The sequence below is a fragment of the Dermacentor albipictus genome, chromosome 1 (assembly GCF_038994185.2).
Source record: "Dermacentor albipictus isolate Rhodes 1998 colony chromosome 1, USDA_Dalb.pri_finalv2, whole genome shotgun sequence".
NCBI classification, from domain to species: domain Eukaryota; kingdom Metazoa; phylum Arthropoda; class Arachnida; order Ixodida; family Ixodidae; genus Dermacentor; species Dermacentor albipictus.
In genome coordinates, this window is record NC_091821.1 from 187,027,403 (window position 1) to 187,051,455 (window position 24,053).

A 24,053-nucleotide genomic window follows, 5' to 3' on the forward strand; every position below is an offset into this window, starting at 1 on the left:
TACCCTGCGGTACAACGGAACTGACATATGCAAGGGGTGACGTAAAATTATTAACGACTGTAAATTGCTGATGATTTGTTAGGAAGTTACGAATCTAGGAGAGCGTTAAGCAGTCTAATTTGAGAACGGATAACTTGGAAATTAAATTGCAGTGAGCCACATGGTTCGAAGGCTTTGGAGAAGTCGAGAAAAAAGCAATCTGTTTGAACATTACTGTCCATGTTAAAATGCAAGTCTGTAGTGAATTCTAGTAACTGCGTCTCACATGACAAGCCTTTTCTAAACCCACGTTGGTTAATAAAGAAAAAATTATTTGATTCCAGATGATGATATATGTGAGATGCAATGATATGTTCAAGCATTTTGCAGCAAATACTTGTCAATGATATTGGACAATAGTTTTCTGGGGAATTCTTGCTACCACTTCTGTGTACTAGTATCACTTTTGCAATTTTCCAGTCTAAGGGAAGCTGGCCTGATGATAACGACTGGTGGAAAATAACGCATAAAAATTTGCTAGATAGCATGACTGTATTCATTAAAATTTTTGAGTTAATATTATCGACACCCGAATCTACGCTAAGGCAACAGCTATCACAGCTTGTTTCCAACTAACACCAAGCGAGACGTGTTACTTCAGCCGGGGTGCGGCAGATAAGGCACTAGCTCGATAACAATGTTTTTTCTTTATTTCCTTTATTTCGTTCTAGATAACTCAGAGGGAGCCTGTTCGAGGGCGCTGCTTTATGATCCGGGTGGTAGCGCAGTCATGTGGTTTTCTCCATATTTCATGGGGTTTATTTATCATTCGGAAAAATTAGTATGCAATTAGTATGTTGCTGAAAATACTGCAGTTAGATGTCCCTTGGCTGTGCTTTCAAATGCCTCATTGACACTTGATAATTAGGATAGCATGTCTCAAGTTAGAATAATTACGATTACCTAATTAAATCTCATTAACGAAAAAATTGCTGGCAGCTACTCCACTGAACTGTAAACAATACGCCCTAGGTTTTCTACCAGTAATACATTGCTCTTTTTTTTTAGTATTGGTGCATGATAGTTAATTGGGACACCCTGTAAATATATTTGACATTTGCATGCAACTGACGATGTTTCCATCCCTAATAAATGTTGTAAAATGTTTTTTAGCATTGCTTACTGGAAAAAGAAGCAATACTGAGGCACACAACATTCACGTGCCATTGACTCTTCTATAAGACTCTGCCGAAGGAGTCACTGAAGTCGGTAGGTTTTTTTCGTGGTCAGAAAAGCACGCAAAGCAGTTTGAAGCGTGGCGAACATACTGCAACATATTCATTCTCTAGGCGTAGGCTATCCATACCTTTAGAAATAGTTTTTTATAGGCTACCTCCATCTCTTTCAAAGATATAATAAACTTTGTTCTGTGTGTATATTTAAATATATTGTATATTTGCTTGCTGTTTATAGTGGAAAGTTAAAACAATGTAGAAGTGAGAAAATACGGATGAGGCAGCCGCCGCTAGTGCCAATGCACGTGTCCTCCTATTGTTAGGATTTGCAGAAATAAAGCGAAAGTATGAATTAAAAGCAGTGCACTTCCGCGCCTACAATGATGCAGTAAGCTATGAGCCCTATTAAAATGTGAAGTGAAAAGCTCGAGGAAAGTCGAAACAAACCTCAAGTGATGTAGGTGACAAAGCTCTGGTAATGGCACCTTAGCTGTGTGTGTGTGGGGGGGGGAGGCTTAGGTATCATGCTGCCCCCCCCCCCGGAAAACTCCGGAGGGGGCTCGGGCCCCCTCCGGAGCGTAACATATTTCACTTCAAAATTATTGTTTATATGCTGCGCTCCATCATATTTGACGATTATTTTTAGGCTGCAGAGCTTCAATTGGACATCTGTTGTGGGATTAGAGAGAAACCAGGAACAAGAGACGAGTCGAGCGGGAGTCATATCCGGGGAGCGGAAACTTGCATGTCGTGCTCAGCGGCTGAAAATAGGCCACACTGCACAAACATTTCTTTTTACTCAAACTAGTTCAGAGCTTCATTGCTACCAAGTTCTTCACACGAAAAAAATGCCTGCACATGAGCATCTGCGTCTGCTCGCGCCACGCTGCTTATGCGCTACCCGAACGAAACGTACCCCTTGGAAACCCATGCGGCGACGCTTCAAAAATCGCCCTTATAAGACTACTGCAAATCAATATCGCTCGCTATTTTGCAAAATGTTGAACGAGTGCACTACGCCACGGCCTCGAGAGGGCTGAACGTTCACCGTTCATTGGAAGCTCTCGTTGTTTCAGTGGCTACGTTCGGCAGCTCAGGTCGGGCCCGTACGGCGGTGTTTCCATGAGGTTATGCAGTAAATAAGCGAGACTTCTTATTTGAATCACCTTTTAAAAATGAAGCTTTTGCATCAACACTCGCTCATTTGGCGGTCCTTCCATAAAGAAAGAAAAGAGCCTACTTTCGTTTGTGTGGTTCTTTACGCATCGGGGTGTCGGAGCATCCGCAGCGCAAACGGCGGCAAAGGAAAGGCAACAGACGCGAGCAGCGCGAGAATGGAGTCGGTAGCTGCGTCTTCTGTGGATGATGGAATGGAAGCAGTGGAAGTGTATAATAATCCCACTTTCGGGAATTTGTTGCGCACCTCGGCCGAGATCTCAGAGCGTATACTAAGTTATATGAACTGTCGCCAGCTGTGTGTTTGCGCCCAGGTTTGCTCTCTCTGGAATACTACTGCCAAGCGTTTGAACAGCAAACGCAGCAGCGTAGTGCACTGTTTTGAGGTAATAATCTTGCATTGCTTGTTCTGTAGATAACGTCGCAGTGCTGTGTGGCGCTTAATGCAGTAATTATGATCCCGTGCAGAGTTTTGCATAAGTGATGGCTACTTTCCAGCGTTTGAACGCATAGATGTGAATTCATTAGCAATAGTTACTGTACTACTATTATCACGCACGCTGGTTCTGTTTTATATTATTGTCTTTCGGTATGGGGTGCCTATGGAGCGAACGCGAAACTAGCGATGACAGCCGACGAAGGCGATCCCATTGGAAGTTTTGCTTCGTTCGTGCTCAATTTACAGAAGTCACTCGATTTCTTTAAATATTGCTTGTGTGCTTCGCGGTTCCACTGAGCTTTCGAGGTATACGTGGAGTGGCATAGAAACTCTTTGCAACTCGAGGAGCCTTTGAAACAGGCGCGAGAACTGGCAGAATATAGACGCTGGTGATCGGCTCTAATTGTTTCTCTTATTGTGAAAAAGCGTACATGCGTTATCGGTTAAAAAAAGAGAAAAGACTGAACGGCAAACGTAGCAAGTTTAAGTTGTTCTTGGGTGACTATTTACCAGTTTCTGTGCACGTACTTAAGTCATGTTTTGCGTGTAACTTGCAAGCTTTTGATTTGTCGATCTCTTAGTGAAGTGGCCTCATGTTTGCATACAGTTCATAAATTTTGCACCCTCTTTTATATTAAATTCTGGAAGAAGTTATTGAGTTTGTGTACAGTCAATAAAACTTGGATCATTATAAAGTGTGTTGTTTAATTTCAACATTCATTTACCCGGCTGGGCCAGTTTTAATCTGAAATTATTACTTGTTCCTTTTTTTCTTTTTGCAGCCTCTGAAGCGCAAACGCAAAGTATGTAGCCGAGGGGAACACAGCAGAGACTTTTCTGGGAATGCAACCAAGAGCTTCATCCAGAGCATGACAGATGCATGGTCCGAGCCAGGACGTGCATTGGTTTTCGGCACACAGTACCTGTACCGTTACCTGTCTCCTCCACAGAAGGCTTCCCCAGTAAATTCACATCGTGTAGCATGCTGGAGTGAAGGTAAACAACTTGTATTATGCAATATAAGTGTGTTTTAGAGGTTCCATTTATTGTGCTACCTAGCTGTGCTAGTAGATAGTTTGCTGTGAACCTGTCCTAATGAAGGGGCCTGTTTTGTCAAAGTGCGGCGTGGCATTCTTAATTTTTCACTGTTAATGTATTGACTTTAAACTCCATGACTACTATTGTCAGACATAAATCTGTGACCCTGTTGCCACACCAGGTGAAAGAAGTAACTAGTTGAAATTAGTTCATTGTTCAACTCTTGGCTTGCACAGCTGGTGTTGTGTCGGTTTATATTTGTTTCAACTGGTTATGAATGGGGAATAGACAATAGTCCAGCCGGAACATCTATACTTGGGACTTGCACTTTGCGGAGGGCCCTTCACTTTCAGTATCTATGCCAGAGTGAAAAAAAAATTGAGGGCATATTTGAGCTCATATTTGCAGGTAAATAGGGTTTTCAGGCTTATTAATGGATACAAAAGCAAATGAGTTGAATTATTGTTTCAGCACATATCCTGAGAAACACCCTCAGTTTGCAGTGCTGATAACCCATTAAAAAGATCAAGGATAGCTCTAAACATGATTGGTCATAAGTGTTGTTTTTATGCTCTCTCATTCATTTGTCTTAAAGGGACACTGAAATGATTCTTACGATTTTGTACAAACATACTGAGTCCTTAGGGCAAGTCGTTCTGATGATTAAATTACACATTAAGCACTCCACATAAAGTGTCTAATTTATTATAAGGTTTTAAAAATATCCGTTACGACCAATTGCAGTGGTGCCACTCCCCCGAGTTTTCAGTGGCCCGTTAAAATTTATGTAGCTGGCGCCTGTTACATCAGTTGGGCAAGCTATCAATTTATCACTGCACTCAAGCACTTCTGGCACACAGCAAATGTTGTCTGCTTGTGTTACGACATGCTCTGTGTTGACATGTGCAGTCAGTGTTTGTCTTGAGGTTTCTTTTCGCAAAGACCACAAATCACTCTTGTTGCATTGTGGGCTGGAAATCTAGCAAGCAGAGCAACTACAGCGTATCAGGCTGTGGACATCCAGTCGGTGCCAGGATCTATGCATTTGCGACTGCCACTTCACACCAGAAGATTACTACCATGATGGAGAGTTTTAGCGTGTCCAGTATTCCACTTAATGCAGGCATACTGGGCATTTTTCCATATGTACAGAGGCGCAAGCGTGAGCGGCCTGCAGGGTGTAGCCACCATGGTGGCGCAGAACTCAACCAAACAAACACAGAGCTAACACAGCAGTAACCAAGTTTATTCTACTTTGCTGCTGGCGTAAATTTTTGGCAGCAGTGTATTCGTGAACACGTCTCTTTAAAGGCTTAAAATGTTTTACACTTAGTTATGCCAATATTAGCTCTGTGTTTAGCTGGTTGAGCTCTGTGCCGCCACCAAGTGGCTCACAACGCCCAGCTTGCCTGCGTTTACCGGAATACCAGACATACTCAGCGCCTCTACAGAACACTCACAACGTAAGTTGCTTTGATAGCTCTCGCTGGGGATCGACGGCCAGGTGGCTAGCGGGGAGGTTGGAGAGGCTTCGTGTGCTGGCTCCAAGACACCAGAAGTAGACAATGCGATATCACTTCATGACACACAGCCAGTGAAGGTGGAGCTTAGCCCCGATTGCTCGGCCAACCATTTGAGGAGGAAAAGCATGGGTGGAGAGGAGGGTAACTTGTAGTAGTCCGAACGCTCGTAATATTTAAAAAATTAAATTCTAGGGTTTTATGTGCCAAAATTATGATCTGATTATGAGGCACGCCATTGTGAGGGACTCCAGATTAATTTTGGCCGCCTGGGGTTCTTTAACGTACACCCAATGCACGGTATACGGGCGTTTTTGCATTTGTCCCCATTGAAATGCACCTGCCATGGCTGGAATTTGATTCCACGACCTCATGTTAGCAGCGCAGCACCAAATCCACTAAGCAACCACAGTGGGTTCTTTTAATATGAGATGCTTTACTTAAATTGTGACGTAAATGTTTAATTGTAGCTGTACCCTACGCATCTACAAGATTTGCCCAAAACATTTCAGGGGCCTTTTAAGTTAATGCTTGTCACCCATACTCAACTGGTGCTTTATTTGCCTCCTGATTGTGTCAGTGGTAGGTATAGCTAACAGGCCTTTTGTAGAAAGCGGTAGGTAATGTTAGATGATAGGGTCTAGGTGTTGTTACTAGACTAGAAACGTTAAATAAGTTTAGACACCTTAAATAGTCTTCCAAAGGTATATTTTTATTCCTGTGATTCAACGACATTGATTACAAGGGGATGAAAAGAATGCCAAACTTCCCTTCAATTTTGCACACTAACTGCAGCACCGGTACATCAGCATTACATTTTTAAATATTTGTTTGTATTTGGGTGTTCTAGTGCAGAAAGATGTTTTTGGAACATCCTAGGTTGAGTGTTCAGTTCCTTTAGAATACAGCACGATCATCTTTATTGATAAACAAATAATGAAACCATAGTAGGCACTGTCAAAATCAATGAAGTCAAGTGACGTCGACGGAAGCGGACATGTTTTTCAGCAGAGCTGTAGCAGCACACTAAAGGGATAAGCTCTTGAGTTGCTTCTTTTTCTTAAAAAACAAAACAAAAAACAAAATCTTTCTTTGCGAGTTACCACCACTTTTCTAGCCTCTCATCGTGGGCTGATCCCGAAGATGGTGCAGCCTAAAAATGTGAGCACTAGGTATGTGCCCCTGGGACCACTGGTTGCTGTGATGTTCCGACTATATGTAAATATACATATATTATTATCTATATAATGATAATATTGTAGCGAAGAAGAGGAACACTATAATGGGCCATCCTCTCCAGCGCTTTCTAGTGGGTCAAGCTGTCTAGCGCAGTCTCCGGGAACGCCACTCGTGCTGAGAGTCCGTGCCCTGTGTTGACGGTCGGCTCAACCACTGGTGGCTAATAAACACCTTTACAAGTGGTGGAGGTTGCTTCGGCCTACAACGTCAACTCTAGAACTTCGATCCCGCATCCTACGCTCAAACATGCCTGAAGAACGCATCCCAGCAAATGCCTCTTACTCCATCCCAGCAAGTGTCTCCTCAGTCGACCCTGTGCTCTGATATGACCTTGCCATTTTCAGCGGTGCGGACAACACCGACATCAAGGACTGCACTCTAAGAACAGTTTACACCCTTTGGAGTGCCCCTTCTGCCACACAACAATAATCGTCGTCTGCCTTCATGCGTTTCCTTTCTTTAACGCTGCGAGCCCGGTACTTTCCAGTAACGAATGGCACGTGCGTTATCAGCATGGTAGCATTTCCTGCCGGCAATGCTATCATGCTGATAACGCGCGTGCTGTTCGTTACTGGAAAGTACCGGGCTCGCAACGTTAAAGAAAGGAAACACATCAAGGCAGATGATGATTATTGTTGTGTGGCTGACGACATATAAAAGGGTAAGCGCTCGCAACAAATGGGACGATCCTGCCAAAGTGACCAATGTGCTCTTCTATCTCACGGGTGTCGCCAGCCTCTGGTACAACCATGAGACCGACTTTCCAATGTGGTCCTCATTCAAGACCTCTTTAGTGGCTGTGTTTAGTCGTCCTGCTGTGCGCAAGCTGTAAGTGGAATCGCGTTTGTGAGAACATGCACAGTAGCTGGATGAATAATTTACCAGCTACATTGAAGATGTACTGAACTTGTGTAAGAAAGTCAATGTGATGATGTCGGAGTCCGACAAAATCAGAAATGTCTTAACCCTTTCGCTGTCGGACCTTTCTGGCCATGACGCACCCCCAGTGTTGGCTTAGTTTCAGGGAATGAGCATAACAGGAAATGAACATAGCAATTTATTTTTGATTATGATTGGTATACAAATAACATAGTCAATGCATTATGCACATTTCAGTGTGCTGCAGCTGTTGTTAGTAAACATCATCATCGTCATCAGACTGACCATAACATCCATTCAACATCCGAATCTGACGATGCGGAACTCATCTGATCCTCGCATGAGACACTGTCCGAGTCCTAATCAGAGCTCGGCTCGTATTCTGAATCGGAAGAGCCACCACTCCAATGAGCAGACGAAGGTCCCGCCGCCGCTCAGCCATCCGAAAGTAACTGTGCACAAGGAGGATGCGCTTTCAGTCGCCCGCACAATGGAGAGAAATGGGACGTTGTGTGATCAAGAAGACAGAGGGAGATGGAAAAAGGCTAAAACAAAGTTCAAAGGGCTTTACATTTACTGCTGCAAGTTGGAAGCGAGGGTGCGGCGAGAGAGCGAAAGCAGCAATCGAGTCACTCTTTTCGGAGAGGCAACGGCGCGTGCGCCTGAACTTGACGTGCCATAGCAGACACACCAACAGAAGAAAACCAGCGGAAATGGTAGAACAACAGTTGAACCCATAACCACACGCGCGCGACGCATGATCCAGTGAATGCGGAGCCACCGCGCCACTCAGCAAAGAGAGAGGGGGGAGTGGCAGTCGCACCATACTCTTCAATACATGTACTCACACAGGTCAGGGTGAAAATATGAACTTGTAGAAAGAGTCAACAGATGGCGTGGCCAGTCCAGGAGCGCCTAAAGGAGCGCCAGCTTTGCGCTCAGGCACGAAATTTTGAACGCACTATAGAGAATGTACCGGTACGTCAGTGACACTGCGGGGCGGAAGCGCGATGACGTACCGGTACGTCCGTGACAGCGAAAGGGTTAAAAGGGATAGAGGACAATGCTTTCAACATGCTACTTGCCAAGAATCCTCAGTCCGTAACACACCATCAATCTATGCCAAAGCTACGAGGAGCTATGCAGGCAGTGCTCGTTGACACGTCACCCTTCCTCGCACAATGACCTCATCGCTGGTTTGGCTACCATCTCCGACCAGTCAGCGTTGCTTGCTGAAATGAAAGCGTTCATTCGGGAGGAAGTTACACGCAGCTCTCCTTGATATCCTTTGCTCAGCCGCCGCATCTACTGTAGCCTGCATCGAATTTTATGCCTCCGCTTCGCCGCGTGATCGAGCATGAAATTGCCAGGGTCTTGCCAGACCAGAGCCAACATCATTTTGCGGTTGTACCACTAAGCTACGCTGATGTCGTTGTTCCGCTCCAACAGGTCACGGCGGCTGCACCACTCAGCTACGCTAAAGTCACCGCGCGGACCCAGCCACGATCTTCAAGTGTCCCTCTCCGTTCTGCCGACTTCGTGCCTAGGCCCCGACTGCTGCCCACCGTGCATTCATGTCAGCAGCCACCCCGTACAATGCGTCCTGTGACATGGACGGGACCTGCCTCGGCGAGCCGGTGGCGTACCCCCGACAACCGGCCAATATGCTTTGCATGCAGCTACACCGGTCATGTTGCATGTTTTTGTAATCGTGTGCAGCCGCCTAGTGCCGCATTACCCATGACAAGTCAGTCCAACCATCCATGTTACAGTCCCCCTTCAGCTATGTCGCCGACATTGCACCCGATGACAACTAGGTACCTGCCATTCACCTTTTCCACGCCGTCGCTCACTGTCTCCAATGCGACCTCGCTCCATAACTCGGGACAAGGAAAACTAATTGTCGCACTCTGAGAGGCAAGGGCTGCAACAATGTCGAAATGTGGAAGTCCTCACCACAGTCCCTCGAACGTAATCGAAGGGTTTGTTGATGGTGTTCGCGCATCTGCACTCATGGACACAGGAGCTGCTGTATGTGTTCTGAGTGCTAAGCTTTGCCACTTACTTCGAAAAGTCACGATGCCCCTTTCTGGACTGTCCCTCCGCACAGCCAGTGCACAGCATACTCACCCCTTGGCGGCTTGCACTGCTCATGTTGTGATTGCCGATGTTCTTTACGCCATAGAATTCATCATCCTTTCCTCGTGCTCTCATGACTTTATCCTTGGCTTGGATTTCTCTTGTGCCACAGTGCCGTTATTCATGGCGCACTGGCCGAAATAGAACTTTCACCGCTAAGTTTGCTGCTCACCAACAATCTTCGCTTTCAAGGAAACTACTTGTCCAAGCCGACACCCACATTCCTCCGAACACCTCAACAGTTGTGCCCATGTCCTGCAGTGGAATTTCAGACACTGTTGCACTACTGTCTCCATCTGACCGCTTTCTCACTCGGAAAGGTCAGCTGCTGCCTTTTGCGACAGTGGACATCTCATAGAGCTACAGCACTGTTTTTGTTTGCAACCCGTTTCCATACCCTGTGTTGCTGCTCCAAGGGGAATGTCTTGGCAGTGTAGAAGTGTTCGAAGATGTGCAAGTTAAGGACATGCCCAATGAAAATTACTGTGTTAGTTCCAGTGTGCTCAGTGCTGTTTCTATGTGTGATCTATTGCCCACTAATGTGTTCGGTTCTTCTATTGCTGATGCCCTTATACTGGTCCAGTGGTCTCGGCTTTTGTGCCTTTTAGAAGAATTTCGTTCCTCTTTCAATGTAAGGCAATCTTCCCTAGGCCAGACGCCAACTGTTGCACATCACATCGATACTGGCCCGCAACCACCATTGCGGCAACATCCGTATCATGCATCTCCTGCAGAACCTTGTGAAATCAACAAACATGTTGATGAGATGCTTCGCTGTGAGGTTATACGACTTTCCAACATACCATGGGCATCCCCTGTTGTCCTAGTTACGAAGAAAGATGGTTCTGTGCAGTTTTGTGTGGACTACGACCGCCTCAGCAAGATCACTTGCAAGGACATCTACCCTCTCTCGCACATAGACGACGTGATTGACAGTCTACAAGGCGCAGAGTTCTTTTCATCTCTTGATTTGCACTCAGGGAATCGGCAAGTACCCACGGCAGGCGCCGATCGGCTGAAGACAGCATTTGTCACATCCAACGGCTTATACAAATTTAACGTTATACCTTTTGGACTTTGTAATGCACCCGCAACATTTTAGCGCATGATGGACTCAGTTCTGTGCGGCTTGAAATGGCACACGTGCTTGTGCTATCTTGACGGCGTTGTTGTTTTTGCTCCTGACTTCCCCATGCACCTTCAACGGCTCCGATCTGTTTTAGTGTGTTTAACAAACGCAGGGCTACAACTAAACCTCAAGAAGTGCCGATTTGCTGCTCGGCAGCTGACAATTTTAGGTTACGTCATATCCAAGACTGGAATTCTCCCCGATCCCGTCCTACTTCAAGCTGTTGCCGAATCCCCTAAACCAGCGTCCGTCAAAGAATTATGCAGTTTCATTGGTCTGTGTTCCTACTTCAGACGCCACCATCATCGATATTGCCCCTGACGAAGCTAATTAGAAGCAACCGGCCCCTCATTTCGTGGTTGTCCAAGTGCGACGAGGCCTTCACAAAGCTGTGTCGTTTGCTAACGTCTCCCCCAATTTTGCGCCATTACGGCCCAACAGCTACTACCGAGGTGCACACAAATGCCAGCGATGTTGGCCTCGGCGCTGTTCTTGCCCAGCACAAACAGGGGCTTCCTGAATATTTCGGGGCTTATGCAAGTCGTACGCTTACGAAAGCTGAGACCCATTACACTGTGACAGAAAAAGAATGCCTGGCCATCATCTGGGCTCTCACCAAGTTCAGGCCTTATTTGTAAGGCCGTCCATTTGATGTAGTCATGGACCACTGTGTACCATGTTGGCTGTCGTCCTTGAAAGATCCCTCAGGCCATCTTGCCCGATGGGCACTTCACCTGCAGGACTACAGTATGCGCGTGCTGTACTGCTGCGGATGCCAGCACCCTGACATCAACGCCCTTTTGCGCTTTCCCTTGCCTGATGACAATGTCTGCTGCTCACTATCGCACTTTACCATTTCTTCGCTTTACCTTACCACCATCACATCTGAGCAGTGTAAGGATCATTGGATTACCTCTCTTTAGATAGACTTGCTTCCTGGTTCATCAGCACCACCAACCACTTCCACGCTGCGTCATCAAGCTCACCATTTCACCATTTGCAACAACCTGCTTCACTGACACAATTAAAACCCCAACGGGCACCAGTGGTTATTAGTAGTACCTTGCAGTCTCCGTTCCAACATATACGCAGCTTTCCGTGCCGATCCGCAGTGTGCACACTTGGGAGTTTTCAAAACTTATCAGCACCTTCAACAGTGGTACTACTGGCGAGGGATGTACAGCAACATTCAGAGGTTCGTTCGCTCTTGTCCTGATTGTCAGCACCGGAAATCTCCACCCCTCCTCACGCCAGCCAGTCTGCAACCTTTACCTTGCCTTTCCCGGCCATTTCGGCCCATCAGCATGGATTTGTATGGGTCCCTTCCCCTGACATTGGCTGGAAGCCTCTGGGCCATTGTGGCGGTTGACCACCTCACGTGATACGCCGAAACTGCCGTCCTTCCGGTAGCTACAGTGCGTGATGTTGCCTCCTTCCTGCCTCATCAATCCATCCTGCATCATGGACCACCTGAAAAACTGCTCAGTGATTGTGGACATGTCTTCCTATCCGAAGTAGTTGAAGCCATTCTTAAAGAGTGTCACGTTGTTCATCCCACAACTACGGCGCACCATCATCAAACCAGTGGCTTTAGAGAATGCTTCAACCGCACGCTTGGCAACATGCTTGCAATGTATGTCGCCTCCGACCACACAAACTGGGACGTGATTCTGCCCTTTGTAACCTATGCGTACAACACCGCTAATTGGAGCACCACCAGCTTTTCGCCCCTTTTCTTACTGTATGGTAGGCACCCGTCGCACACCATCGACACCATTTTACCATACCGGCTGGATGCATCTGAATGTGCGTTAGTTTCTGCCACGGCAAGACATGCTGAAGAGTGCCACGATCTCGCACGGGCCTTTACCTTCAATTACCAAGAGCACCAGAAGAGCATTTGCGGTGACACCACCTCTGCCCCCACCTTCTTTCCTGGAGCGCCCGTGTGGCTTTCCATTCCTTCCGCTGCACCTGGGCTCTCTTCAAAACTACTGCCCAAGTATGAAGGGTCATACCGCATCATTCAGCGCGCCTCCCCATTAGCTATGTGATCGAACCCATCGAGCCATGTTCGGACATGTGCCGTCGTGAATGAGACATTGTCAGCATCAAACGCCTCAAGCCGTACTATGATCCACTCATAGTGAGGAGCTCTTAGGTTGCTGGACGGCTCCCTTTTCGTCCCTGGGGGTAATGGTAATGAAGAACAGGAACACTATGGTGGGCCATCCTCTCCAGTGCTTTCTAGAGGGTCAAGCTCCCCAGCGCTGTACTCATGGAACACCGCTCATGCTGAGAGTCCGTGCCCTGCACTGACGGTCGACCAAACCGCTGGTGGCTAATAAACACCTTTACAATATATATGTTAATAAATAAACATACATAATGCTGTCACACAGCACAATTCAAACAGAGGACCCCCAGCACGGCAGCAGGATGCTCTAACCATTAGACCATGGGTGCATGAACCAGCACGCAGAATAGAACATCTTTAAGCATTTCCTACATGCAAGCCAGCACGTTGAGGTACGTGGCATGTTTTTGCGATACCAATTATATGAACACTCCATGCAATCTTTCATTGTTGTTGTGTCAGAATTTGAACGCAAGGTGGCGAAATATGTCTGGCGTGGTTTGTGTTTTAATCGCACAGACTGGCGCACAGTAGCAGTTGTATTCTAAGGTTTCAGATTAGACAGCTTTGCTTGCTGGAACAAATTGCAACACAGCTATGCGAACCCTGCATTTTCCCACATGTAGTAGCCCTGGTAGTACCGGTTGATGCAGGGTTTCTGCAGTGAAACACGGTATCCCTCACTTTGCGCAAACATGCTTCCGCATGTTAATTACCAGAACGCCAGCTGAGAAGCTCTTAGCTGATCACACTGAAGCAAGGAGGGCCCGCATACATGCAATAACCATTCCGTTAGTCCAGGTGTAGAAACTATTTGCTGTCGTGTGTGCAGCACACGCTGCAACTCATTGCAGGATATGCCCAGACATGGGGCGGCGGCAACAGGGGGTTGCGAGGCTAAGCAACAACATTTAAAACCTTGCAGTTCAGAATCGCGAAGCACACGCACACATTGTGGCAGCCTTGAGTTTCCATGCAGAAGCTCGCCTACCAAACATTAGTACATCCTAAACTCGATATGCATCTCCCATATGGTCACCCGAACAAGCCTATCTAATCTGATGTTCAGAATTAGTTCAAAATTGTGCCGCACATTTCATCGTCAGAGACTATAGCAGGCATTCCAGCATGACTAGAATCAAACAGTCGCTATCACTTCCTTCTTTCTAGTCGTGCAGAAACATTTTGCTTATCTGTCTGCAGCACACAATCATCAACAGCAAACAACGCTCTTCATTGCTGTTTCCATCATTTGCATAATAATCTCAGTTTTCAGTGTCTCTATGGTCACACTAATGCATTTAACACATCTGCATTGCCACGTGCCATTGTAACGTGGAATAATCTTCCAGGTAATATTGCCAACAATCAAGGTACCGAAAACTTTAGGAAACTGCTGGAGGCACTTTTTCTTCAGCACTAGAAATATATTGTTGGCTAGGTACACCTGTTTATAAAGGTCCATAACCTTATGAGTCCTCCTTAACATTGTATGATGTTTGATTTCTGCGTACGCTTTGTATTTCTTACAACCAAGAGTCTGTCATTCCCAGATCCATAACCTTATGTGTTTTCCTTAATATTGTATAAATGTTCATTTCTGTTTTTATTTTGCATTTGGTGCAACCAAGAGTTTGTAATTCTTTTCTTCTATTTTATATTGTCTTAATCGCTCGTTGTAGAACAAAAATATGTACTCCCTCGCACACACAATGTTCCAATATGGAACCCGTGAGGTACCTGTATAAATGAATAATAATAATAAAAAAACGCAGTATGGGAATGTGAGGTCGACACAAGGCGACAATGCCAACAAGACAAGACCCTGTAGTTGTAGCCAATGCTGCTTGCAGTCATCGAGTTCTTTCTGTTCATGTGTGTCTATGCATCTCACACCACCCCTGTTTACTTAGGCAGTATATGTTTACTGCAATTCATACTGCCACTAAAACTAGGAGGAGCCTTTCTTTGTGTAATATACTAACATGGAGCCATCACATTCACTGTTATGCCATCATGGCGAAATTCTGATTAAAAAAATAAAATAACAATGAATAAAATTGTCTGACAGCCAGATTCGAAAAGAGGACATCTAACACAGAAGCCTGATACTGTAACCATGGGACGTATTCTGAAACGTTCGCCGCGGCGAAGTATCGCACTGGCCACGCCTGCGCCGTTGCGGCGCGCTCTGAATGGCTGCTTTGACAAAACCGGAAATTCAGGTGGCGCAAGTGAATTTCCGGTTTTGTCAAAGCAGCCATTCAGCGCGCGCCGCAACGGCGGAGGCGTGGCCAGTGCGAAACTTCGCCGCGGCGAACGTTTCAGAATACGTCCACATGATGCCATGGATGCTTTTTTCCCATTAACGGTGTGCCTCGTACTTGAAACATAGTTTTGACATGTTAAATCCCGAAATGATTTAAAATGAATTTAACACGTCATCATACGGCAAAATGTGAGCAAATCCCGAAGATAGTGAAGTTAAAATAATTGAAGTCCGTTGATCCTACTTTCCTCACATGGGGAGTGACACAATAAAGTGTGGTACACAGCGACTTCGCCCCTCTCTCACCCTGAACTTGCCCAGGAAGACTTTGTATTTCATCAACTACAGCTGGGGGCTGCATTGCCTTCTAAATGTTTTTTTTCTTTATGGTTTCCAGCTTCTCTCTCCCTTTCTCTCTCTCATTGAAGTAGGGCCGCAATACTGTAGCGATGCCTTTTCCCGATGCTAATGCCTTTCGACACTTTTTGCGTTTGTGAGTGGCCACGTTCAACACTCCACTTGGGGTGGAGCGTCTCTTGACCACTGACGAATGCAAAGAGCATGAAAGGCATTAGCCCCGGGAAAAGGCATTGCTGCAAAATCGTGGTCTAGGTTTCAGCAATCTTTTTCCTAGAGGTAATGCTATATTTATGCAATGACGTTAGAACAGGATTATGGGGAAGAAGAGCGCTAGCGTGCTTTGTACGGAGTGTGAGCGTCCCCTAACTTTGGAAGAAATTCAGTTTGAGATGGCAAGAGGCAATAGCCCACCTAGAGCAGGAAAGGGAACAACTAGTGAACCAGGTCAGGAGGCTACTAAGTAAACTCAAACGTTAGCAGAAGCAGAGGAATGTGGTAGAAGGGAAGCTAGTCAAAGTAGTAAAGTAAATGAAGGCTGCCATTCTATCAAACAATGGTTGATGCTTTGATGCGAGCACAGCAAGCAGGGTTGGCTTTGAACCGTGTTAGGTGCACACTCAGGGTTGGAGGCGACGTGATCTACTGAGTATTGGAGGCGTGACACAATTAAAATGATGAAGGGAACTGTAACACGAAATGTCTGCTTTGGGACAAGCATGTGCACTCCCCACTGCCGGCACTCCTCATCACGGCAGTGTTGTGACCGCAAGTGCTGCCAGTCATCAAGTGAGCTCTGTTCCTGTGTATTTTTGGCCATTTGACACCATGCCATGTTTAGTTAGTAAGTGAATGTTTATGCAATTTACAGTGCCCATAAAGCTATAATAAAAGCCTTACTTCATGTAATAGTCTAATACATTGTCATTGCTGTCAGTGCTTTGCCTTTTGGACAAGTATGCGTTTTTGTTTTTTTGACCAGTTGTCTGCATTTCTGGTATCATGTACTTCTCTCTTAAGGCAGCTTTTTGATGCAGTGACTCAGCGTGTAGCAAGTCTCCTGCCACCCCCATGTTTCCTGCTGCTTGGAACTGCTGGAGGAGTCATCGGCACCAATGCCTCTGGGTGCCCTATTGAGCTGGAACGTGGTGAAGGTGTCTCTGGAATGCTGCTCCCAGCCAGGCTGCCTGAGGGCGTTCGTGCGCAACCTTTCTTGGTGCGCAGGGATCACGTCAGCCCTGAGAACAGACCTAGTGACTGGTGAGGACATCCTTTGCACTTTATGATGTTCATATACTTGTATCCACAATTAAAACCTGCAAACTGGAATTGTGGGCCTGCACCATTTAAGGCTAACACCTGGCTGATGTACCACCTGGTGCAGAAGTGTGCACACCGCAGGAGTAATAACGGAAAAAAAAAAGAAACGAGACAAAATTTTCTTTTACCTCACGTGTTCAGCCTAGAATTGGCAGGTGCGCTGTATTAGTAGCCCAAATGTGGTACACTGCTTCATAATATTTGAGACTGTTTGTATAGTTTGGCTACAAATTTTCATTGTTTTCAGCAGCTACAGTGTCCAGACTTTTGCTCTTGATGGCATAGACATAGCTCCATGGATGAGTCCACATGTTTTGAACTGCTACTAAAGATGAGCTAGGTTAATCCATGGTATAGGGAGTCAGTTCATCTTATCAAAGACAACTGGAGCATGCCCATGTGTCTAGCATTGTTTTTCGGTCAAACATAGCATTGCAAAACATGTCAAATCTCAGCATAGGCATTCTTAAGGTCAGCTACAAGAAAAATCGCATTGGCATCATTGTCGGCATATTGTCCCATATGCAGTAACTGCAATTTTCTGCAAATAAAATGCCAAAAACGGGCCTTCAGGGAAATTTTCCAGCTCTGAAGAAGTCAGCGTCGTCCTGTAATGCTGAAACTCAGTTCCACATCAAAGAAACTTTGAACAACTTTTTCATGTTTATTTCTGGCTATGGTGAGTATATTTGTACAGAAAACACAAGGAAGTATTGTACAAGTAAAAGCTTAATTCATCATCATCATCCTATTCATGTCCACTGCAGGATGAAGGCCTGTCCTGCGCCAACCGACTCCAAATAGCACCAGCAAACTTCCTAATATCGTCTCTCCATCTAGTCTTCTGCCGTCCTCTACTGCGCTTCCCTTTTCTTGGTTCCCATTCTGTTATCCTAATGGTCGAACGATTATCTAGTCTGCGCATTACATGACCTGCCTAGCGCCATTTTTTTCTCTTAATGTCTATTAGAATATCGTCTATGCCCGTTTGCTCTCAGATCCAAACTGCTCTCTTTCTGTCTCCTAAAGTTATGCCTAGTAACCTTCGTTCCATCGCTTTTTGCGCGGTCCTTAACTTGTTCTCAAGCTTCTTTGTCAGCCTCCAAGTCTCTGCGCCGTATGTCAGCAGCGGTAAAATGCACTGATTGTATACTTTCCTTTTCAATGATAACGGTAAGCTCCCATTTAGGAGCTCACGATGTGAGCCGTGTGCGATCCAACCCATTTTTATTCTTCTGTGAATTTCCTTCTCATGGTCCGTGTTCCCTGTGATTAGTTGACCTAGGTAAACGTACTCCTCCCAGACTCTAGAGGCTGACCTGCGATTTTGAAATCTTGTTCCCTTGCCGGGTTATTTATCATTATCTTTGTCTTCTGCATATTAATCTTCAGTCCCACTCTTACACTTTCCCTGTTAAGGTCCTCAATCATTTGTTGTAACTCATCTGCATTGTTGCTGATTAGAACAATGTCATCGGCAAACCGAAGGTTGTTGAGGTATTCGTTGTCGATCTTTACTGCTAAGCCTTCCCAGTTTAATAGCTTGAATACTTCTTCTAAGCACGCAGTGAATAGCATTGGAGAGATTGTGTCTCCTTGTCTGACTCCTTTCGTTATAGGTATCTTCCTACTTTTCTTGTGTAGAATTAAGGTGGCTGTGGAATCTCTCTAGATATTTTCTATGGTATTTACGTAAGCGGTCTGTACTCCTTGATTACGTAATGCCTTTATGACTGCTGGTATCTCTATTGAATCAAATGCTTTTTCGTAATCTATGAAAGCCATATAGAGAGGTTTATTGTACTTTGCGGATTTCTCGATAACCTGGTTAATGAAATGGATGTGATCCATTGTAGAGTAACCTTTCCTGAAGCCAGTCTGCTCCCTTGGTTGACTAAATTCCAGTGTTGTCCTTATTCTGTTGGAGATTATTTTGGTAAATATTTTATATAATACTGGGAGTAAGCTAATGGGCCTATAATTTTTCGTTCTTTAATGTCGCCCTTTTTGTGGATTAGTATAATGTTTGCATTCTTCCAGTTTTCTGGGACCCTTGCAGTTGGTAGACACTTCGTATAAAGAGCCGTCGGTTTTCCATACATTATGTCTCCTCCATCTTTGATTAAATCGACTGTTATTTCATCTTCTCCTGCCGCTCTTCCTCGTTTCATATTTTGCAAGGCCCTTCTAACTTCATTGCTAGTTATAGAAGGAGCCTCTGTAACCTGTTCATTACTGTTTCTAATGGAGGTATCCTGACTCCTCTGGATATTGTACTGGTCAGTATAGGATTCCTCCGCTGCTTTACTATACCTTCGAGATTTCTGATGATATTACCCTGCTTATCTTTCAGTGCATACATCTTGGTTTGTCCTATGCCAAGTTTCCTTCTCACTGATTTCAGGCTCCGTCCATTTTTTACGGCTTCTTGTCTTTCTCACATTATAGTTTCGAATATCACTTAGTTTTGCCTTGTTGATCAGTTTTGACAATCTGCTGCGTTGCAAGTCTGACCGCCGCCTTGGTCAGCTGCTCCGCAGCCACTGGGGACTGAGGGCCATTTCTTTGTGGAGATCATTTCATTAGGGAGGTTGAGTAATTAATTATTTTGTAATTGGTTTGCTGAGCTACTATTCACAACTAGGGTGGGGGCGTTGGGGGCAAGACTGGCTCCAGCGACAAAGTTAGCTCCAGCGACTGGCAGTGATCCAACAACTATCACCGTTCCGATATCAAATTCCTTGCAAGGTTACCAAAGCCAGCACAAGCTCATTCTCCCGTTCAACAGGGGAAAAGACAAGGTTAACGCGTGTATCCACCAAGTTGAAATCGAGTGGCCAATAGTCAAGGATGGCAAAGAAGTAAATGGGTGTTATGTCTCAATTTATGCTTAACTGAAGAAGCGCTAAGCAGTGTGGGTCATATGGCGGCTGACGATGCCATGTGCTATGCTAAGATGAAGCAAACCCTCCTACAGCGTTTACGATACAATGAGGAAGGGTACAGAACGAAGTTTCGAGATGGCCAGAGCGGAAAACTCTAAGACAGGGACACAGTTTGCTTGTCCTCTCACGGTATACTTCGAACACTGGCAGCAAATGTTTAAGACAGGGAGTACCTATGACTACCTACGCAGAGATCTGCACAAGTTCGCTGTGCCTGCAGACCACTACCTCGAAGCTCAGGGTACGATGACCCCTTGAAAAGAGCAAAGAGGACATGGAATCAGAAAGTGTGCAGGGCAAGCTAGGGTCCCAGACGGGCAAAGTGCAAAGGGAAAGATACACTCTTTCCTTTGCAACAAGCTAGGGCATAGGGCAGCAGACTGTTGGTCGAAAACTAGACCACCTATTCAAAAGAGGGCTCCCTGCCCAAAATGTCGTAGGAGCGGCCACATGGCAGGAGCCTGTCCTTTTGACGAGGGCAGAAGTGGCCAAGCATTGTGCTCATCGTTGCAAATGGATTATGTGCATTTGAAAGAAAAGGCTGTTTCCAGTGGCACTCAAGTGGAGATGTAAAACGGAAAAAAAAACGAAATCGGCACTGAACAGAATTCCAACAGCAGATGGCATGTTTGGGAGACATAGCGTAGTTTTATTACGGTACACTGGATGTACTTCAGTGAAAATCAAGTGCTGGCTGGTGCCTGAAGACAAACTCGCTGGAAAGAGCCATACCATTTGCTTTCTAGACCACTTGGTCATGTGTCTGGCTCAGGCGAAAGTAGACATCAGATCCCCATTTCTCACCAGCAGATTAACGGTGTTTTGCATAGAGGATCCGCTTTTTGACGTGGTTGTGGGAAATGTTGAGGGTGCATGAGATGCTTCTACTCTTGGCCCTGGCTGGAAGAGGCTGCATGATTCTCTGGCGTGCAAAAAGCTGACTGCAGCAGAATGATGTAGCTGAGTTGAACAACCGGTCGGTATCCATGGTGGATGGTACCTGCAATATCGCTTCCAAGAAAACCACCATAAAGATGGCAGTCGCCGTTGTCACAGGAATGGCTTTTTGCTTGGCCTCTCGTGGTGTCAAGTTAATATTTTGCATGTGAACCCTGTTGATCTGATAGCGAAGCAGAAAGATGATCCCCAGCACAGTTCTGCGTCGAAGCAGTCGGTAACAGGGTTATGGCCAGATCAGCCTAGACTGAGTCCATTCTAATGAAGGGTATCGGGTAGGGCGCGTGCCTCATTACACGAAATGAGGCAAGACATATTGATATGTATGTGCATATGCTTCCATGCAAAATGTGAATGTTGTGTTATGCTTATTTGGACACCTCTCAAGTGAACCCGATAATGAACATCTGTGCCCATGTCTGTGTGTTTGTGTCAGCGTGCATGATCAGGACAGCGCAATTGTGAAAAGTTGTGCACCTCCCATACAACTTCCTTAGGTGGGAGGCAATTGTAGTGACTGGATACTTCCCCACAAGACTCCAGATGCTGCACCCTAAAGCAACAGCTAAACAGTGGCATCGGGCCACCCGACCGAATTCTGAAGAGCGCCCCCAGACAGTCAAACCTCAAAAAACAGACCAATACAAAGGTGCTTCAGCGGAGTTGTCTGGCGGAGAAGCATGCAAAAGAAGGAAACACTGTATCACGGTTAGTGTCGTATGACTTAGGTTCCAGGAATGGCTGTTGGAGGAGAGACAGGTTCGACTTCAGATCAGGCAGATGCTAAGAGACCTGCAGGAATGAAGCTGACCCGCATCATTGCACGAGGCCAGGCGCAAAGAGGGACACTGGTTGATTTATTCGGTAACTGAGCAAAAGCAGCGTTCCACCCTCTACATGCACTCAACGAAACATTGCATCGTTTGGGCATGCCGTGAATGTGAATACCAGCCACTTCAAATTGACCACCCGGAATGCTGCTGCTATACGGTGTTCATACCAAAATGACGGTGTTTGTACCAAAACATTGCCAACTCCGCCAGTCGCTGCCGCTGTTGCCACCAAGACTTGCTATCAACCAGGCTTTACATCCACAGGAGCAACAGCGCTAAACTCTACTGGTGAACCGACATTGCCGCACTGCGTTAAATGATGGACGTTTAAACTGTGAGCTTGCTGCTAAATTCTCACACTGTTTCTTGATGCACTATGTCCTCTTATGTCACATTAAATATTATGTGTCTTGTTTTCTAGTAATCTTGTTGTGACATATTTCTTGCATGCGTTTTGATTATTGATTTGCAATATGTTTTGATTATTTATTTGCATGTGCTATCTCATGTTCATTCTCTTCACGTAGCACACCCACAAGCATGACACTAAAGGTCCTACACTAAGCAACGGTCACAGCATATGTTACAGCACCACTTTATTTTGGTTTAGTGGGAGCACAGCTTTGTGATGAGGGATGGCTGGCATGGGGCCACATGTCGCCGAGTTCATGGGCATTTGATGCTGTATAAGGCAGAGGTTGGCGAGAACAGATAATTAGTGGGAATTATCAATTTACCAAGCTAACATGAGTCAGTAACACAACTTTTTGTCTACTAGTGTAATTTTTTACCATTGACAATGCAATTGCAGTGTTCCAACATGTTAAAATAACCAAAATTGTAACAAGTGCATATGCATATCATTCAATATTCAAAGCTAAGTATTCATATTCAATTTATATTTGAAAGTTTAAATATTCACTCACCCCTAGTAATTAGTTAAATGTTAATTAGTGTAATTTTGGCAATTCGTTATTTATACGTTTTGATTTACAGTGTGAGTAATGTCTGCCTCTTGATGTAATCCATCTCAATGAGTATTTTTGCTATATGCCACCGGGGATTGTTTTAAAATTCAAGCTTTTTTTTTTTCCAACTGCTACACAGCCTCTGCCGAGTTTATTTCGCATGTTCAGTGGACGTTTTATGCTGCCGTAAGTGTTTTTTTTGTCACCATTCTTTCCTATTTCACTGTTTGTAAACAGTTCACAAATTCCTTTATGTGTCATAGTTCGGACGGGCATGTTACACTGGTCATGGTCACGATTGCTCTGCCAATGCTCATTCTCGGCCATTTTTTTTCTCTCATGTTGGCTTAGTGAGCATGTCATGCTACATAGAAACTGGTTCTCCATCATCAGTTCTTTTTTATTCATAATTCTTCAAGTATTCATAAATCTCCTCGCCTATCAAAGTGTGGATGGATCTGCCACACTAGTTTGTCATGACTGCGCTGTCGTGAAAGAGTGACAGAGCACTCAGACGTTTGCTCCACCTGCAATTTAACTTGCGAGGTTTTTGTGCATTTGGATGACGTAACCATAGATGGCACGACAGCTACGCAATGCAATTTTTTGCACAGGTTGCTTCTGCAGAGGCAGGGAGTACGGTGAAAACACACAAGTATACTGAGTATGGCAGGAGTTGTGTGTGCGTGCCCGAGTTATTTTGGAACCAGTAGTTGAAGGGATAATGATTACATAGGTTAACAATTGCACAGATGATCAGATGACAAGGCATTCAGACCAGACATATTATGTAATGTCAGTGGAAAGTTCAGAGCACAAACAACTGAAACCTTCCAGGTCAAGTAGTCACAATCACTAAGCCTGACATTTTCTATTTCTATTTTCTCATTTGTATTAACTTTACGATGCAGATTTGTACACATTTCTAGATGCTATATTTACATCAGGGCCAGTACAATGTAAGGACTCCTTTCTTTAAATTTTATTCCTCATCACCACCGCTATCATATGATATCATATCTTATCATCCACTACTTGTGGCTGGCCTGTTCTTGTGATGACTTGAGTGTAGTGCCAGCAAAACCACTGACTGGGAAAATAATTGGAATAGTATTACTACATTATCCTGGCCCTGAGCAAAAATCTTCAAAGCTCAATCACCTTTCTGATTTTCTGCCAGACGTCTTTGTTGCACTGCCCAATTGACAATATGTCAAGATGAAAAAAATACAGAACGAGAGTAAAGTGAATACCACTTCAAATTAGTTTACTTAGCCTTGTAAGTGCCGTGGACGAGTCTTACTCTGTTAAAATGTTTTTGGCAAAAAGTGCTAAGGATGAGCCTCTCTTGTCCACACGTTTCAGCGGCCTTTCTAAATTGCGGTAACGGGCCAGGCTTGTCCAATCCATTTTGATGTTCTGTCGAGTTCTTTCTTTGGCTGCTAAAGCGCCTACGGACTCCTTTCGTCCAGCAGAAATCCTAAATATGGTGGC

General features: G+C 45.2%; 1 protein-coding gene across 1 annotated transcript in view; it reads left to right on the forward strand.

The window, feature by feature from the left end:
• Positions 1 to 1,846: 1,846 nt before the first annotated feature.
• The window catches only part of LOC139054088 (F-box only protein 22-like), a 29,559-nt gene continuing 7,352 nt past the window's right edge, over positions 1,847 to 24,053 (forward strand). Inside the window, exons 1-3 of the mRNA XM_070530616.1 lie at positions 1,847 to 2,776; positions 3,612 to 3,825; positions 16,574 to 16,796. Coding sequence (XP_070386717.1) covers positions 2,390 to 2,776; positions 3,612 to 3,825; positions 16,574 to 16,796 — 824 coding nt within the window. The 5' untranslated portion in view covers positions 1,847 to 2,389. The remainder of the gene's footprint in view (positions 2,777 to 3,611; positions 3,826 to 16,573; positions 16,797 to 24,053) is intronic.